At 44.2% G+C, this 18,749-nt stretch overlaps 2 protein-coding genes across 16 annotated transcripts in view; one reads left to right on the top strand and one right to left on the bottom strand.

Annotated features, from left to right (window-relative positions):
* The window catches only part of PCM1 (pericentriolar material 1), a 42,526-nt gene extending 35,022 nt beyond the window's left edge, over nucleotides 1-7,504 (top strand). For 11 of the 15 annotated variants that reach the window (XM_075421890.1, XM_075421888.1, XM_075421901.1 and 8 more), the window contains 8 exons: nucleotides 908-967; nucleotides 2,760-2,898; nucleotides 3,618-3,766; nucleotides 4,528-4,615; nucleotides 5,363-5,613; nucleotides 5,835-5,927; nucleotides 6,044-6,167; nucleotides 7,171-7,504. In XM_075421890.1, the coding sequence (XP_075278005.1) occupies nucleotides 908-967; nucleotides 2,760-2,898; nucleotides 3,618-3,766; nucleotides 4,528-4,615; nucleotides 5,363-5,613; nucleotides 5,835-5,927; nucleotides 6,044-6,167; nucleotides 7,171-7,196 (930 nt within the window). In that variant the 3' untranslated portion in view covers nucleotides 7,197-7,504. Of the gene's footprint in view, nucleotides 1-907; nucleotides 968-2,759; nucleotides 2,899-3,617; nucleotides 3,767-4,527; nucleotides 4,616-5,360; nucleotides 5,614-5,834; nucleotides 5,928-6,043; nucleotides 6,168-7,170 lie in introns of all 15 variants that reach the window. The other 4 variants (XM_075421903.1, XM_075421897.1, XM_075421895.1 and 1 more) reach the window with 2 other exon arrangements.
* A 4,447-nt stretch (nucleotides 7,505-11,951) lies between these two features.
* LOC104334908 (general transcription factor IIE subunit 1) lies at nucleotides 11,952-15,907 on the bottom strand. Its single transcript, XM_009940583.2, has 4 exons — nucleotides 15,460-15,907; nucleotides 13,976-14,177; nucleotides 13,232-13,458; nucleotides 11,952-12,331 (listed from the first exon to the last, which is right to left on the bottom strand). Exons 1-4 carry the CDS (start codon nucleotides 15,905-15,907, stop codon nucleotides 11,952-11,954), a joined length of 1,257 nt encoding a protein of 418 aa, XP_009938885.2.
* Between the last annotated feature and the right edge of the window lie 2,842 nt (nucleotides 15,908-18,749).

Here is an 18,749-nt window from a genome sequence, read left to right as displayed (position 1 = left end):
CCTTAACTCATTCTTGTTTCAAAATATCAGCAGAACGTTATTTTGTGAATCTGTCATAAAGTCCTATAAGTAGTTTTAAGCATATCATCAGCTGCATTTCAAGATAGTTCAACTTAGATATACCAGTAATATGGCTAGTGTGAGACAGACTGTGGAGTGCCTTGTAAAGAGGCCAGAGAAACGCTCTGAGTCCAGAAGGATTTGGACATGACTTCCTATTTTACTGAAGTTACTCACTGGGCCTTTGTTAAATAAAGGATTGCTTTATACACTGCTATGAGAACGCATGGAGCCAACTTAGATCTGGTATTTCTTCTCTCCTTGAAGACAGAGAGTTAGGGTTAAGGTCAATGTTTGCCTTGTTGCTGTGGCAGCGGTTCAGATTCAGCAGACCCAGAGATGAGGCAGAACTGGTAGGTCCTGGTTACTCTGTACAGACCCGCATAGTTACCTCTCTGTGGTCTTCTCACAGCTTTCAGGTCTGGGATCCTGATGCAGACACATCTGATCTTGCTTGATTTTGTGGCTGTCTTGAGTCCAGTAAGCTGACGGGTTTTAGATTCCACACTGCGAAATACAGCTGTCTGTCTTCACCGGAGCTGGTGTATCTAATACTGTATTTTAGAGATTATTTGAGCACATACTGGAGAATTAGCCCATGTAAACATAATTGTTTAAATAAACAGGGCTAGCACAGTTTTTTGTAATATTTTTCAACTCTAAAACTTTGAAGACATCTGTGTAAACAACTTTCATAGTGTAGAAGTCCCTGTGCCTTACTGCCATTTTGAGATAGCGGTTCTTGGTAAGACTGGCATTTCAGCCAGGCTCTCACGAAGCCTTAGTCTGGTTCAGTATTTCAAAGTTATTTCAGTTTAGAATTGAAGACAGTTTGTGTTTCTTCTAGGCAAAAAAAGGTCTCCAGGTGGATGTTTGTTCATCTGCTGAAGATGTCGATGAGGACAAAGTATGTTTATGCTTCTCAACTGTCTTTATTCCTCAGATAATGTCACAGATCACTTAGTCTTACTGTTTTCTGTCATATAAATCCAATATCTGTAAGCAGCCCATTTTCTTGAGTTTGTAAATTTATTAAACATCATGGGTTTCATCTCCTTACTGTTATTTTCAGTGATTTACTTTGATGAAGTAACAAAGTAAATTATAATTTCCCTGTTTGAGTTGACAGTCTGGAAAATGACTACCAAAAAATCTGCCTCATGAAGAAGTCTTTGTTGTTATATACATTCAGTAAACATGACTTCAGGATATCTGTTCCTTGGTTGCTCTTGTTTTTATTCCTGTTTCTAGTGCAGAGCCATTACCAGTGTAAAGACTGTTTGATGCATTTCTTATAAAACAATATCTTGTTACCTTCCAAGAAGTGCACTCAGATCAACAGAGAGTTAAAGATGCTTTTCTGTTGATTGTTGGTGGCCTTTATGTAGAACGAGCTTTGCTTTAGGACTGACAATTTGAAAGTTTAAAAAGAGCAAAGCTGATGTTGAGTGCTGTGCAACTGAACTTCAATAATATCTGATATGTGCTGAGCAGCTTTAGGGTAGGATCTTGTTCTTCCTTTTAGTTTTTCCTTTTAGTATGCATTTTCTGTATTTTAAACAAAAAAAGAAAAGACCTGTTCCGAAGGTGTTCACTGTGGGATTTGGTCTGGGGCTGTGGCCTGTGTTGCCAGCTCAGAGCATTGAGAATGTAGTCATTCCTTGAAGAATTAATTAACAAGGACAGTAAATAGAGATGGTGTTTAACTATTTTTAGCAATTAGCATTTTCTTTGTTAATGATACAGTATAAGTTGTTTTACTTTTCGTTTTAAGAAGGCGGCAGATGTTGGGACAAATGGTACTTGAGGTCCTCAGAGTCCAAGTCTACGTGTGCTCTGGACGTTAAATGATGGGCCCCAAAATTTCTCCCTTTTCTCTTTAAGTTTGTTTTGAAAACCACTAAAAAAATCATTGTGTCTGGGGAGAGGGGCTGTATATGCAGTTTTGTATTTTCTGCTGAAATGTTCATCTTTTTCCACCCAAGGGAAAGATATAGGTAGTGTGCTAAGTTGCATGCTTTCCTAAACGGGCAGAGCCATATGTGTAGGCATGTATGGACATAGAGTCAGGGCTTTCTTCTAGGGCTTAGAGCTTCTGTCACGCTGCTTTGGAAGTAGAAGTGGGAAGCCATATGTCACTTGTTATGGCTGCTGTAGTGTAGAAGGGTCCTCTCAAAATCTGGAACTAAATTCAGGGCTTTACTTGGGGTTTGCATAGACTGAGCAGAATTTTCTCACTCCAGGTATTTAGCAAGTCATTCAGCAGAGAAACTGCTGAGTAGCTATGGCCAAAGAAATGAGAAGCAGCAGTTAAGAATGTTCCTAATTTTTACTAGGGGTCATTTAGGAGAAGCAGAGAAGTCACTAGAGGGTAATAATGCAAGCGTGTCTTCCTTGTGATAATGACAAATCTAATTTAAAGAAATCTTTCTTTTTTTAAGCTAACATGCTGATCAGTTACAATGTCCTTCATGGCTATGTGTGAACGGTGGCATGATCTCTTACAGTAGATTCTGATGCTCTGTTTCAGGAGTAGCTTTGCAGTGTTTATTTCAAGGCCTTAAGGACTTCTTAAACATTAGTTTTTAGTCTGTAGATTTTTGATCTTGAGAAACAAAGATGACTTCTTGATGCAGAAACCATAACTTAATCTTTAGATAAAAAAACATGAAATTGCACCCTATGCCTTGTTTTCCTAGGACAAGGATGAGACAGAAACTGTTAAACCAGTACAGGACTCAAAAATGTATGATGATAATGGAGTTCCTGAAAGTGTTAGGTCTGATGCGTCTGATCAAGAGGAAGATGAGGAAAGTGAAAGTGGTCCAGTGGCAATAAGTAAGTGGGTTTTATAGTTCATTACTCTATGCTTTCCCTGTAGTTTTGACCAGCTAATTTTACCACAGGATTTGTGTGAAGTACTGCTGTGTAACACCTTTCCTCACAGATTTTTTGGTTGGGTCTTTTGCAGGGAAAGTTTTCCAGTGCTCTGTTTACTAGTATTGTGTCAAGGGTTAAACATGCCGATTAGAGGAGCTTTTCGTTTGTAATCACTAGATCTGTAGAAACACATGTTGGAATCGGATTCCTTGTTGAAGTTACATATCCTGTCTCAGCTAAACTTAAAGTTTGTCAACCTTTAATCTGAAGGATATGAAAGCTGCTGAAAATTTTTGCAGTTTTGCATTTAAATAATGGTTTTGAATTGCTTTTCTTTAAGCTTGTATATTTTTAATTTTTTTTTTGTCCTGTTATACTCATGACTTAGTTTCCCTTATATTTGCATTCTTCACACCAACTTGTTTGATAACTTAGATATTTCACACCAACCCATTGGTGTTTATCAGTAATATAGCTCATGTGGAGCATATGGATCTTTGAAAGTCAGTCATCACTGTATCTTAATTCCAAAGAATGTTTTGAAGTATGAGTTATAACTGATCATTGCAGTAAACTCCCAAAAGGGATTTGGATTTTGCAGCCTGACTTTTACTCTGTCAGGCTCTGTCAATATGTAAATCCAATATGAAGGTGGTGTTATGTTGATTTGCTTTCAGGTTTATCAAAAGCAGAAACCCAAGCACTGACTAACTATGGCAGTGGAGAAGATGAGAATGAAGATGAAGAAATAGAATTTGAGGAAGGACCTGTTGATGTGCAGACATCACTACAAGCCAGCAGTGAAACAACAACTGAAAGTGAACAGGTATCACCAAAACTCTGAATGCAGGACAAACCTAAGCCGGTGCATAGCTTTTCAGACACCTATCTGTATATACATTTCAGTTTTTCTTGTTGCACTGTTTTCATACTAATGGAAGTAGAAGAGTGATCCAAGAAATTATGTGAAGGTAATAGCTGCTACATACAAAATATCTACTGCTCATTCCCTGCCTGAATTTATTATTGATATGGCTGATGCCAAAATGGACGGATGGACACACACAACACTGATGTTTAAATTTGCTGTCAGAGAGAGAAAATGTTAACCTGCAGTAGAAAAGAAACTTTAAAAAAGCATCAAGTTTTAAACCGTTACCTGGTTCTTCCTCTGTATTTGCTGACATCAAGTTCTAAATGGGCTTTCCTTGGCAGAAACCATTGACTCTTGTATTCTAGCATGTCTTTGATTTGTCTTTCCTCTTCATCACGTAATACATTTTTCTAGAATAACAGTGAAATGTTATTGGCTTCTGTTGTCATTTCACTGTTCGTTTCCTTTGAAACATTGGGATGCATGTGACCTGGTTCTGGAGACATGTCAGTCCTTCACATTTCAGTAAATAAGATTGACTTCTGAGTCTTTTGAAACTTTGGTTTACTCAACAGCTGCTATCTTTACTTCAAACTAGTTAAAAGACAAAAATGTGGAGGAAGCGTACAGTGTGTTTCTAGTTAGCAAGGAAGAGTAAATTAGCCAATAAGCTATGAAGCTGATTTGTCAAATTTGTTCTAACTTGTTTTCAGATTCCCCAACAGACTTCAAACCAAGAATTGAATAAGACAAAAAGCAGTGAGATTTTGTCATCAGAACAACAATTTGTTAATGTTAAAGGTAAGCCCAGTATGCAGTAACAGCGAGATTAATGCTTCTATATGAATTTGCATATTGTGAGAATTATCTTGGACAATGCCTGTGATATATGTAATTGAGAGGAAGAATATCAATTTGGCAAGAGTTTACTGTGCTGTTATTTTTCATGGAACCATATGAGTTGACTAGATATATGTGTTGAAATAGATACAGAAAACCTTTTAAAGAGGAAATGAAGATTAAGAATGAAAAAATCATTTTCTGTCAAAAGATAGAAACACTGCTGGGTGGTATGAATGTTACTTACAGTCTAACTGTTGTTACCACCTTCTTTTCCTGTGTTTTTTCATAGACTGAAAGTGGTATTTGAGTAGTTCCTGTGTTGCCACAGGAATGTGGCAAAATATTAAGGAATTTATTGTTCTGTATGATATCTTCTTATACCCAGAATGAATATTTTACAGTAGGTCATAGAGCCCTGAAAGTTGGGTTTTGGCTGGTTTGTTTTGTGTGGGTGTTTTTATCATTAAAATCTGTGTCAAGTCAGAAATTTTTAAGACAGATACCGTCTTGTGATAATTGCCGATACTTCAGTGTATGAGAGTACAAGTAACTGATGTTTTATTTCAGTTGGACTAATTCACTTTAATTTGTTCACTTGTAGCTTTGAATAATAATTTGTAAAAAAAAAAAAAAATCTGGGATTTTTGTGTGCTCAGAATCTTTTACTATCCTCTGCCTAGTTAAAATGTAGTTTTGTGGTTTCAGGTGAAGAAGATACAGCTACAATTTTGCCTCATTACCTCAACGTCATGGAGAATACACCACCTTTAACAGTCAATACCCCAGAATCCTTTGTAACAGCCAGTGTGACAACGGAGGAATCAAGCTCATCTCTTCCAGTAAATGAAACTCAAACACTAGATACAACGTGTGTTGGAAACAAATCTGCTGCAAGTTCTGAAAGCTCCATGGCTGGCAGCCCTGATACAGAGTCACCTGTGTTAGTGAATGAATATGTGCGTATATTTCAGTTAAAATACATACTCCATGAGAAAACAGAAGATTTTTTTTCTGTTTCAGTGTTACTTTGAGTTTCCAGTCTTCTTCAGTTTTCGTATGCGAATTTGATATGGGCACGGTTTTTTGATGTACTTCATTATAGTCAAAAATCTAGTTTTGGAGTGAAAATATAGCAAAGTAGGACTATTCTCTTAAATGTCACTATTTTTATTAACAGGAAGCTGGTTCTGGAAATGTAAGTCAAAAATCTGATGAAGATGACTTTGTGAAAGTTGAGGACTTGCCCCTTAAACTTGCAGTGTATTCAGAGGTATTTTGCTATTGTTTGTGGGGTGGTTGTTTGGAAGTGCACACCCTAACTGTCTTAATTATCTAGACAGCAATAAGAATTATCGAGAATTTTGAGTCTTGCTTTATCTGTTAAAGGCAGATTTAATGAAGAAAATGGCAACAGAGGCCCAAACCAACAGTTTGTCTGATGAACTGCTGGATGGAGGTGGAAATCGAGATCAAGATTTAGTAGGAGATGCCCAAATGCTGAAAGAACCTGGTAAAGATTATTTTCCAAATCCTCTACACTTACTGGGAAAACACTCTGGAATGGCTAGGATTTAAATATGTTGTTATCAGTGATTGAAGTAAGCATTTATCATCATGCTGAAAGAATATCCTTTCTTGTTATTGTGTGTTTAAAAATTATGTATTGATATGAAGGGATTTTGCCTTCCATGTCCCTTCTGTATACTTCTGTTAGATTCTGTGGCTAATAGAGTTATAAAAATTAACATATTTAAAATGCATGGTTTTTGCTTCTTGTTACACAAGCTTGGGTTTAATAATATTGTAAATTCTAATTGCTATTATTTGATTTAATAATGCTCAATATAATTTGCTGATGGACTCCTCACTATTTTTGTAATGGAAGAGTTCAAGGACTTTTCAGAATAGTAAAATATCTCTTCAGGGAAAAATTGTTTTTTATATGAAGCATACCATGAGGTAGAAAAAACTTTCAGTGTGTATGATGGCAACAAAGATTTGTCGCTTTCATGAAACTGTATTTATGCAGCTACAAAAACTTAATGGTAATGCAGGTCAAAGAAACTTTTCTTTTTTAATATAATGTTGACATTGTGACACAAGTTGTGGTATTAGAGGCTTCTGTTCTGTTGTTAGGCTTGTAGTTCTCCACTGTAGTACTGGCATGTAGAAATGCATGAATTGGATTCTGACGGTGGCAGTTTTCTGCTAGCATAGCAGAAATTCTTCAAACAGTACCAGCTGATGAAAATGCTTTTTTTTTTTTTCTTAATGGAGCTGCAGTGACAGCATAGAGGTTTTCCAGAACAGAGTGTGAAGGAAGATGCATCTTCCATTTCGTTCACTGCCCATCACCACCCCTCTGCTTACCATCACTGTGCCAGCAGGAGTCTGTCGTGGCAGTTTGGTGAACGCAGAGGCGTATGCCCGGGGTGGGGACGGTCTGGCGAAGAGTGCCGCCCCACGCACATTGTCTGTTGTTAGACAATAATGAGTGTACTCTTATTTTACAGAAACTTTTGGAGCTCAAAGTGCATGAGAATAAGCTGAAGATATCTGCATTTATAAACTCCACATATACAAATGCATATGGAAGATCAGCACTAGTTTCCCAGAATTCTGGAAGTGTATAAACATGTAAAATTTTTGACACGCTGCCTCATAGGACAGGTATGCTAACTTCTGCCTGTGGCAGTCTCAACAGCTGGAACTGAATCCTCTTCTATTCAGTTTTGCTGCACTGTTCTTTTTCTGTCTTGATCTTTTTTTATTTTTTATTGTGACTTGTTTGGTAATTTTAAAATTGTTCAAAATGGTAGTTTTAAATAAAGTTTGGATTTGTCTGTACATTTGTCTTTTGAAGAACTTTCCTCTGGCTTAGAGTGGTATGCAGAGTTTGTTGTTGGATGTTAACTGACTTTAAGCCTTGACATGCTTGTAGCTCTTTGTTACTCCTCATCAGAGAAACACTGCTAATTTTCCTGGGACAAGAGACTCTTGTCCCGCCGGGTTTCTCCCACTTCTACAAATATGAGGTGTAGACACAGTACATGCCTACATGTTGCCTTTATAGACTAAGTATAGCTGGTCTGTTAAAAAAGAAAAGTAGTTCCTGTTCATGGCCTTGTGGAAGTCATTTCTATCAGCACATTTATCTGAGGTGAAGTAATTACCCTTGGTTTGTCATTAACTGCAGAAACAGTCTGTATTTTTCTGCATTTTCTGTTTGGCACTTTCAGTATGCACAGGGATAAACCTGTCTGAAAACTTTAGTGTCCTTTCACATGTAATACTTATAATTGCTGCAATTGCAAGCCTATAGAATTTGTTCCTAAAGTGTTTGACTTTGTAAAGGGTTTTCATGTAGAAAAGAGGGAATTTAGGAAAGTACAATTAAAGTTAATGTTTAAAAAACCAGTTAGCACCCAATGATGTCTCACGGAAAAGGCGGAATTAGGATTGTAGAAAAGTAGATAAGAAAACTTGAACCAACAAAAATTTTCTTTGCTTTTTCAGATCAGAGTTGCTAAAAGCAGTAAGTCATAACATTGAGCTAGAAATAGCTTATTCAGCATATCTGCTGCACTATAGAGGTCCTGCTTACCTGAAACAAACACAAGGTTTTTCTCAAAGTAGTTGAAAAGCAATGGTTATCTTTGATTCAGGCTTGTCTTCGTTTTGAGGTTAGCGTAATAATATGGCTATATGCTGCGGGAGACAGTCTAGTGGCAGTGAAGCCTAAATGTGCCTGAAGTTTGAATAAAATGAGTGTGTGATTCTTCTGTGATTTCTTTTTTTAGTTTGTTTGTTTCAAATGTCTCCAGGTTTTATGAGTGGACTTTGAAATGCCAGATTACAATTGCTTGCCTCTCATCTCTAAAGCTGAAAGCGTATCGAAAGGTTTGAAAACAGCATAGTTCCTGTGCAGGCTTTAAACTCATGGTGATACTCTATGCAGAAAAAAACTTCACAGTACTGAGAACAGAGGAAATGTATTGCAACAAAGGCAAAGCTGTGAAAGTGAAACAAAATTTAAAGTTTTTAATTGCTAACTTAGCACAAGAATTATTCAGTAGACCTAAAAGAGGACATTTGCATAAATTAGAACAAGAAGATTTGTGTATACTTGAGACAGATCTAGTTTATATGGTAAATCATTAAACTCTAACCTCAACAAATAGCATTAGCACACACCATGCCTGAATTCTTGCCCTGGACTAGCATGTATGAACAGTGCACTGAAGGGGTTTTTCTTCGGTCATACTTTCACAGAATCATAGAATGCTTTGGGTTGGAAGGGACCTTCAGAGGTCATCTAGCCCAACCCCCCTGCAGTGAGCAGGGACATCTTCAACCAGACCAGATTGCTCAGAGCCCCGTCCAACCTGGCCTTGAATATTTCCAGGGATGGGGCAGCCATGGCTTCTCTGGGCAACCTGTACCAGGGCCTTACTGCTTTCAGAGTAAAGAATTTCTGCCTTTTATCTAGACTAAATCTGCCCCCTTTAAACACTGAAAGGCTGCAAACAGGTCTCCCTGCAGCCTTCTCTTCTCCAGGCTGAACAGCCCCAACTCTCTCAGCCTTTCCTCACAGAAGATGTGCTCCAGCCCTCTGATCATTGCTGTGGCCTGCTCTGGCCCCGCTCCAATAGCTCCATGTCCTTCTTAGGGAACTACAGGCCAGTCAGCCTCACCTCCATCCTGGGAAAGGTGATGCAGCAGCTTGTCCTGGAGGCCATCATCAAGCAAGTGGAGGAAAAGAAGGTTATCAGCAGTAGTCAGCATGGATTCACCAAGGGGAAATCATGCCTGACCAATCTGATAGCTTTCTACAATGGCATGACTGGCTGAGTAGATGAGGGGAGAGCCGTGGATGTTGTCTACCTTGACTTCAGCAAGGCTTTTGACACAGTCTCCCATAACATTCTCCTAGGGAAGCTGAGGAAGTGTGGGCTGGATGAGTGGTCGGTGAAGTGGATTGAGAACTGGCTGAATGGCAGAACTCAGAGGGTTGTCGTCAGCGGCACAGAGTCTAGTTGGAGGCTGGTAACTAGTGGTGTCCCCCGGGGGTCAGTACTGGGCTCAGTCTTGTTCAACTTCTTCATCAATGACCTGGATGAAGAGTTAGAGTGTACCCTCAGCAAGTTTGCTGATGACACAAAACTGGGAGGTGTGGTGGATACACCAGAAGGCTGTGCTGCCATTCAGCGTGACCTGGACAGGCTGGAAAGTTGGGCAGAGAGGAACCTGATGAGGTTCAACAAGGGCAAGTGCAGGGTCCTGCACCTGGGGAGGAACAACCCCAGGCACCAGTACAGGCTTGGGGTGGACCTGCTGGAGAGCAGCTCTGTGGAGAGGGACCTGGGTGTCCTGGTGGAAGACAGGTTAACCATGAGCCAGCAGTGTGCCCTGGCTGCCAAAAAGGCCAATGGGATTCTGGGGTGCATTAGGAGGATTGTGGGCAGCAGGACGAGGGAGGTTCTCCTTCCCCTCTACACTGCCCTGGTGAGGCCTCATCTGGAGTACTGTGTCCAGTTCTGGGCTCCCCAGTTCAAAAAAGATGAGGAGCTACTGGAGAGAGTCCAGCGGAGGGCTACAAGGATGGTGAGGGGACTGGAGCATCTCTCCTATGAGGAGAGGCTGAGGGCGCTGGGCTTGTTCAGCCTGAAGAAGAGAAGGCTGTGAGGGGACCTAATATATGCTTACAAATATCTCAAGGGTGGGTGTCAGCAGCAGGGGGCCAGACTCTTTCCAGTGGTGCCCAGTGACAGGACAAGGGGCAACGGGCACAAACTGAAGCACAGGAAGTTCCGTCTGAACATGAGGAAGAACTTCTTCCCTCTGAGGGTGACGGAGCCCTGGAACAGGCTGCCCAGGGAGGTTGTGGAGTCTCCTTCTCTGGAGATTTCCAAGACCCGCCTGGACGCGGTCCTGTGCAGCCTGCTGTAGGCGACCCTGCTTCGGCGGGGGGGGGTTGGACTATATGACCCACAGAGGTCCCTTCCAACCCCTACCATTCTGTGATTCTTGTGCTGAGGGCTTCAGAGCTGGACGCAGGACTCCTGGTGGGGTCTCACCAGAGTGGAGGAGAGGGACAGAATCCCCTCCCTGACCTGCTGGCCACACGGCTGGGGATGCAGTCCAGGATAAAGGAGAGCACCAAGTTCTCTCTACCCTTTCTTCACAGTGTCATTGTGGTTGGTGGGTCGTCCAACCCCCTGCTCTCAATCCACTGGGAGCTGGTTGCCTAGGGCAATGCCCAGGTGGCTTTTCAGTATCTCCAAGGTAGGAGACTCTAAAACCTCTCTGGGCAACCCATGCAATTTTCAGCCACCCTTTCCATAAAAAAAAGTTTGCTAATATTCTAGAGGGAACCTCCAGTGTGTTTCGGTTTGAGCAACAGATAATGAAAGTAGGCTACAAACAGCACAAAGGGCACAAACAGCAGACCTGCTGAAGAAGTTAAACTCTCTCTTATCTCCTGATGCCAGTCCTACTCATGTGGAGTGCAGTTCCAGTGGAATGGGTTTTTCTAGTGCCCGTAGAGAAGATCTTGCTTTTACAGGAGAGTGTGTGACAGATATGAGAAGCAGTCTTCTGCTTGACCCATTTTGTTCTTCCTCACCGCTGTGGACCAAAATGAATGTTGTATTTTACAGTCCAGTATCCACTGCACAGTTCAGCACTTCAGAGATGGTTCTGTAGAGCAATGTGTGCAAAGAATTCAGATGATTATTTTGAAAATGAAAGTTAAGAGGCCATAGCTGGTTCTCTTCTAGAGCGAGCACAACTCAGTAACAGCTCTTCCCTTACACAGCACCTGTCTGGCACAAGGGACCTAATGGAACAAGAGAGCGTACTGGTATGGAGCAAAACCAGATCACGTTGGGCTTTGACTCCTTTTCACTACTGGAAGTATCTGCTACTTCTGGGATGAAGGGGGAATAATCAATTTCTTACAACAGCTTGCAGCATTGCTTTTGAAACTTTATTTTAATCAGATCCCACTGCACCCTGAAATGATGCACACTTCAAAACTAATCACAGCATTCACAACATCTAAGCACTCGGACAACAGAAAACCCATAGAAACTTTGGGTTGCTTTTGCTACAGTGCTAGCATTTTGCACTATAGTTACTTACTACAGGATTACTGTCTTGCATAACAGCAAGGAGTTCAAACAAAACTTAACCCTTCATTAGTAAACATTAAGGAACATAAACTATTAAACTGTCTTATTTCAAAAGAAGCCTTCACCATTCTAGACAAGTTTGCATATGCATACAGTAACGTTTATTCATAGACAGCCTGGAACATTTCTTGTCCTACTTTTATGTAAGCTTCTTTCTCCTCGGTTGTCATGAGAGACACGAGCTCTGGATTTTCACTGACTTCACCGTATGAGCGAGGCTGACCGGCTACCATTAAAACAGGACCTCGTGTCTCCTGCTCCTCCTCATATTTGAAGCCTGCTGCTTCCCCTCCCGAGTGGCTGGCCTCCTCCTCAGACTCACTGGTATCTCTGCCTGACTTGGCCAGTTTGCCAGGGACAACAGGAGCCTGGTCCGTGCTGGATGATGACTTGGATTCATGGATCAGAAGAGTCTTGATGATTTCATTGTCCGTGACAGTTTCCTTAACGCTTTCTTCAGTTTCTTCAGAAGCATTTACTCCTAATACACAGTATCAAATGTTAGAGGTATCAACAGTTACCACCTACCACAGGCATCCTACAGAAATTATTTTTTCCTGCTCTGGATCTTTTTTACTGACATTTCAGAACTCTTGAAAGTGCAGATGTTTCTAAGAGCCTTCCCCTTTAAAGATTACCACTAATGTTACTGCGTGGTTACAGACAAAAGCTTCCGTACCTGGTACGTGACCTATCTATTTGCACCTTGAGTACTGTGGTCAGTTTTGGGCCCCTCACTACAAGAAAGACATTGAGGGGCTGGAGAGGAGGGCAACGAGGCTGGTGAGGGGTCTGGAGAACAAGTCTTATGAGGAGCAGCTGAGGGAGCTGGGGCTGTTCAGTCTGCAGAAGAGGAGGCTGAGGGGAGACCTTATCGCTCTCTACAACTAGCTGAAGGGAGGTTGTAGTGAGGTGGGTGTTGGTCTCTTTTCCCAAGTAACTAGTGATAGGATGAGAGGAAATGGCCTTAAGTTGCGCCAGGGGAGGTTTAGATAAGATACTAGAAAAAATTTCAATACCAAAAGAGTGGTCAGGCATTGCAACAGGCTGCCCAGGGAAGTGGTGGAGTCCCCATCCCTGGAGGGGTTCAGACAACATGTAGATGTGGCACTTCAGGACATGGTTTAGTGGGCATGGTGGTGCTGGGTGGACAGTTGGACTTAGTCTTGGAGGTCTTTTCCAGCCTTAATGATTCTGTGATTCTCTGGCTTAAGGAACACTAGCTGAATCAGCCTGAAGACTAAGCTCCAGTAGCTGCTAGTGCAGAAGTGAAGCATTACTCTGTATTCTGAACCAAGCTCACTGGACTGTCAGTAGGAAATCTGTGTTTAAATGCAGTAAGGCTGCTGAATTTACATATTTGCTTATGCTTCAAACTTACCAACACTGTTGCTGGTGGCTGTTGTTGCTCTTTCCACGGTGCTTTCCGACATCCAGATCGGTTGCTCTTTAGTTGCTTTTTCTCTTGTTTTCTTCTTGGGCTCCGAGTCTTGGACTTCAATAACTAAGTTTTGGGTGTACATATTGCCAGAAGAGGAACTTCTGGTGGCCCATTTTTCAGGCCGGCTGCAGGATTCCAGCACGCTTGAACCCACCTTCTGATCAAAGCTGGATGAAACATCACCCATTTTGAACAGGTCAAATACAGGCAAGACCCCCTCCCCCTGCAACTCCCAGTCAAAAAAAGGCAAAAAAGCAGCTGTTGTGTCAGCAGACTGGCTTTAACGAGCGCTCTGTGTTAAACCAATTTGCATTCCCCAGCACCTCATCGCAGAGGCAAGCGATTCTGAACCATTGCCCTGTGCGTGGTCTCGTCTGTGGGACGGAGCACGCCAATGCAGAAACCTCACTTGTTCACAGGCAGCGCTACGAACACATTAGCCAAAGGAGGCATCTGTAAAATTACTCTTTAAAATACAAAAGGTTGCAAAAATAAAGCTATAAATGCATAACAATGATTTAGGATGCCTTTGATATTACAAGTTGCTTCATGAAGCAGCCGGCAGTACTGAACGCAGCGAAACAGCAGAAACTAGGTCGCGAGATCAGCGTTTCAAAGGTTTTACAACTGGAAAGATGTTGGGGGGGGTTGTGTTGATCAGAATTTCTCAGGTTATGTTTATACCTTTCTGATAACTCTGGTATTTCTGTTGGCTGAGGCTCCAGCAAGTCGTACGGCAGAACAACATCTTCAGTCTCCCGCAGCAGCACGAAGATGGGCTCAATCTGCTCGTTGAATTTTGCTAGCAAGGTTCGAGCGTCGCGCTTCGGAAGGGCCGAGGCGTCTTCCTCTACTTCCGTGTTGCAGTAAGTGCAGCGGAACGTCTCTGCAACATGAGTATCCAAATCGGGAATTCTCAGATGAGCAGGTACCTTGTTAAGAAATCCACAGCCCAGAGAGTTATCAAAACGTTCTGACTGTACCCCCGTGTTCACATTAACAAGGGGAACCCAAGTTACAAAGGCAAGCCAATTTTTTTTCTTTTTTTTCTTTTGAAAAGGACTGACATTCACACACTTGCTACACAAGAGAGAAATGTCTGTATCGAGGGGGAAAACTAAGCTGGCTAGACACAGAGTACCATCGGACAGTAAGTGTTATTTTTATCTTCTCTGATCTCATCTTTTTCTTAGTTCATAATATAAGGAAAAAAAGACATTTCTGAGTACAAATAGCATCTGGTTTTAGTTGTTCAGAGTTCTGAAGTTCAAAAAGACTCATTTAGAGTCAAAGCATATGCTAAAAATCCTATGTTTTTATCTTAAGCAAAACCTGAAATTAAAAAGCACCTTCTGCTGAAGCGCATCACCAGCCTCAACGCTTGCGTTTCAGTAGCTCGACGAAGCCCCTCCTTTTAGACCCCCGGGGCGATCTCTGCCAGCGGTCGGTGCGCTGACCTCACCTGCGGCATTTCACAGCGAGAAGCTCCTTCTCCTGGGCTCCGGGGCCCTTCCCCGGTACCACGACCCAGATGTGACCACAGCAGCTGCGCCTGGAGCGACGCATCGCAATGTGATGCCGTTTTCACTCATTTTGAGAGCACTCTCCGTTTGGTCATCTTGATTTCAGAGAAGAGAAACTCACGAGCTGCGATGCCCCTTCCGCTACGAACGTGTTGTGTTGCCCCGGGAGGATCCCGAGCTTCCCCGTTCCCAGCACAGGAGCGGCAGCACTCCTTCACGCTGCCATCTCGTCCACCCCTCCGACCAGAAGAGCGGAACACGGACGGATGAACGGACAAACTCCAAGCAGAGCGAGGGGAGGGCTGTATTTGCATGGCTGTATGAGGCAGTGGGACCCATGAGACCTGGGTGAGCAATCTCGACCCAGGTTAAGCGCTTTGTTCCTAGCAAAGCTGACGTGTGAAATCAGATTCCCAGCCCCAGCTCGTATATTCAAGATCCCTCCGTCTTACTTGGCCTGTTCCACAGAGAGCTTTTACTCCTACCGTCACCTCAGCTTCTCTTGTCCCAGGCCTTTGTCCACCCACAAACAAGAAGTATATCCTAACAAAAATGCTGTTATTGCCAAGTTGGCGTAGGAGCTAGTTTTGTGCCTTCAGAGTTATTCTTCAAGATAAGAGCCAACAGGCAAGGTAAGGAACGTACCTGTAAACACATCAAAGAGCTGATTGACCTCCAGGTCCGTGTAAGTGCTGGAGCAAGACGGACACTTAAAAGAGGACCTGGTAGTCGAATCCCGCTCATCCGCTTCTATTTTCCGGCGCACGTGATCCAGTTTGTATTTCACCACGTCCACCAGCACCTTGTAATTGATGTAATAGTAATTGTGCCTTGTGCTCTTCCCGTCAGGCCCCGTTTCGACCCGCATACGCAGCTTCACAAACTTGTCTGCCTTGAGCGTGTTGAGCACGGCGCGCAGTTGCTTGCGTTCGTACTTGAGCAACTGCAGCAAGTCATCCTCCTTCACGCAGGGGTAGCGGATCAGGACGTCGAGGGCCAGGGAGTGCTCCACTCCGTAGAAACCACGCACTATGTACTTGGCCAGGCGCTTTAGGGCTGCCGGGACTTCCGTGGTAACGTTTTGCCCTTCCATCAGGAGCAGAACCGCTGTCGGAAAGGACAGTGCAGTAGAGCAGGCAGACGGGCGGCGAGCTGCAGCGGACCTTTCTCAGAGCCCACAGGCAGGTACAAAGCGGGTCCTTTGCTGTGCTGCTCTTCCACAAGAGTCTTCACTGAACCGATTAAGGCACAATCCTGAACCTGGGGATGGAGAAGGTATCGATAGATATCAAAGATTACCTAATCTTCAGGTATGGTGATTACGCTTGACATATTCATGTCCTCTTGTGCAAAAACCCACAGAAGGTATCTAGGAAAATGGGTCACGGAAAGTTCATAACGATCCTCGTTGCAAACACAATCCGCCTTCAGAAGTAAAGCTCGGGACGCAAGCTGGGCAAGAAATCTTAAGCTTAATTCATAGCAACACATGTAACAGAGCAGACCGTATCTCGCTCTGCGGCAAAGCCACGCAGGGCGTTTGAGCCCCTTTTTTGAGCTCTGTGATTTTTCTGCTGGCTGCTCTGCTCACACACAGGCCCAGCAACGCTGGGCACAGGGTGCTCCGTCCAGTCCGGCACTGTCCGTGCCCAGCACAGGGTGTTGGTGCCTGCTTGTTCCACCACGCAACGTCTGAGGCAGAACATTTTCCTCTTCAGCACTGCTCTCCCCTGGAGAAGTCAGGTTTCTGGCAATAACCAGTTCACAGAATCACAGAATGTTCGGGGTTGGAAGGGACCTCTATGGGTTATCTAGTCCAACCCCTTGCTGAAGCAGGGTCACCTACAGCAGGCTGCACAGGACCGCGTCCAGGTGGGTCTGGAATATCTCCAGAGAAGGAGACTCCACAACCTCCCTGGGCAGCCTGTGCCAGGGCTCCGTCACCCTCAGAGTGAAGAAGTTCTTCCTCATGTTCAGCTGGAACTTCCTCTGCTTCAGTTTGTGCCCATTGCCCCTTGTCCTGTCGCTGGGCACCACTGAAAAGAGTCTGGCCCCATCCTCCTGACACCCATCCTGCAGATATTTATAAGCATATATTAGGTCCTCTCTCAGCCTTCTCTTCTTCAGGCTGAACAAGCCCAGCTCCCTCAGCCTCTCCTTGTAGGAGAGATGCTCCAGTCCCCTCACCATCCTCGTAGCCCTCCGCTGGGCTCTCTTCAGTAGCTCCTCATCTTTCTTGAACTGGGGAGCCCAGAACTGGACACAGTACTGCAGATGGGGCCTCACCAGGGCAGTGTAGGGTGGAAGGAGAACCTCCCTCGTCCTGCTGGCCACACTCCTCCTAATGCACCCCAGGATGCCATTGGCCTTCTTGGCAGCCAGGGCACACTGCTGGCTCATGGTCAACCTTTCGTCCACCAGGACACCCAGGTCCCTCTCCACAGAGCTGCTCTCCAGCAGGTCCGCCCCAGCCTGTACTGGTGCCTGGGGTTGTTCCTCCCCAGGTGCAGGACCCTGCATTTGCTCTTGTTGAACCTCATGAGGTTCCTCTTTGCCCAACTCTCCAGCTTGTCCAGGTCACACTGAATGGCAGCACAGCATTCCGGTGTATCTACCAAATAATTCCTAATAGTTCCTAATCCAATTAACTAGAACGTAACTAATTTTAATCAGGCCAACTGTCCTAACTGCTTATTTGCAAGGAGTGGAGGGCGAAGGAAAAGTGGAGGCATGTTTCATTAAAGCCTCATGCTGATTGCCCTCTTCAAGGCATGTTAAAATCCTGCAGCAGTACTTGACATGGCAGCCCCTGGCCAGGCTGCTTCGCAGAGAGCCACGCAGGCGCTCGGTGCGACCACGGGATGGGTGGGCAGGCAGTGGGGCAGCACCCCATGCCATGGCACCTGCTGCCAGGGGCACCTGGCCCAGGTAACTGCCTACAGCCGCGCAGAGCTTCCAGGTGAGCTCCATCTGAAATCCTGCTTGAACAAACAGAACCTGTTTGCAGTAGCCTAGAAGCCGAGCCATAATTACCTTTGCATCTCACAGAGGGAGCACTACCTTTTGGTTAACCTACACCAAACCAACCTGCTGGTCTGAGGCTCGGAACCCCGAAGGCGATAGCACCACACTGACCTCAACTTCCTAGATTCCCCCCAGGAAGAGTGGGGGAACACTGGAACAGGCTGCCCAGCGAGGAGGGCGAATCTCCATACTTCAGCAGGACAAGAGCCCAACAGCCTGGCCTGGCTTTGAGATGAGTTATGCCATGAGCAAGGGTTGGACCAGGCGGCCCCCAGAGCTCCCACCCAACCTAACCTCTTCTATTCCAAGAGAGCTGAACTTAACCATAGTGAGGACTGAAGCTTTGGGAATGTCAGCCAGTTCCTTGACAGTCCTCCTCAGAGTAAGCAGAGCATTTCTATCCTTTTTCACGACGGCCAGGAGGAAGGCAGGAAAGCAGGGGACCTCGAGCTTGGGTTCAACTAAGTCTCCCAGTAGCTAAATCCTGTTCATGTGCCAGTCAAGCCCCGTCAAGGGTATGATGCACCATCTGCGTACACGCGCGTGGATGCGTCTGTGGTGGGATAAGGACAAACTCTAGTCAAGAGTCAGAAACTCCATCTGCTGAAAAGAGTGTAGAAGGTTAATAAAATCTGGCTGCAGTCCCATCTCCACCTCTTTCCTTGGTGGATGAGCTGCCTCAGGTTGCCAGCACGTTTTCTGCCAGGTGAAACCATACACAGACCGACCAGGTGAGAAGCTAGCAGGCATGGTGGCTACCCCTGAGCTCAGCGGGCTGTTTGTCCTTCCCCACCCGCAGCGAGGGCTCTGTGCTCTCAGAGCTGAGCAGGCTTTCCTCCAAAGTCAGGAGAAGACAACACAGAGGAGATGCTCTATATATTGACGATACCAGTGTGCAGGACAGCTTAGAT

This window comes from Opisthocomus hoazin, chromosome 5 (genome assembly GCF_030867145.1).
Source record: "Opisthocomus hoazin isolate bOpiHoa1 chromosome 5, bOpiHoa1.hap1, whole genome shotgun sequence".
Taxonomy (NCBI): domain Eukaryota; kingdom Metazoa; phylum Chordata; class Aves; order Opisthocomiformes; family Opisthocomidae; genus Opisthocomus; species Opisthocomus hoazin.
This window is presented reverse-complemented; position numbering and strand designations above follow the sequence as displayed.

Bases quoted from the DNA above. Each gene is read 5' to 3' on its own strand.
- LOC104334908 (XM_009940583.2), bottom strand. From the start codon at position 15,907: ATGGAAGGGCAAAACGTTACCACGGAAGTCCCGGCAGCCCTAAAGCGC. The intron at 14,178-15,459 runs GTACGTTCCTTA...CTCATGTTGCAG, and splicing joins GCTCTTTGATGTGTTTACAG to AGACGTTCCGCTGCACTTAC. The intron at 13,459-13,975 runs GTATAAACATAA...TGTTTCATCCAG, and splicing joins ATACCAGAGTTATCAGAAAG to CTTTGATCAGAAGGTGGGTT.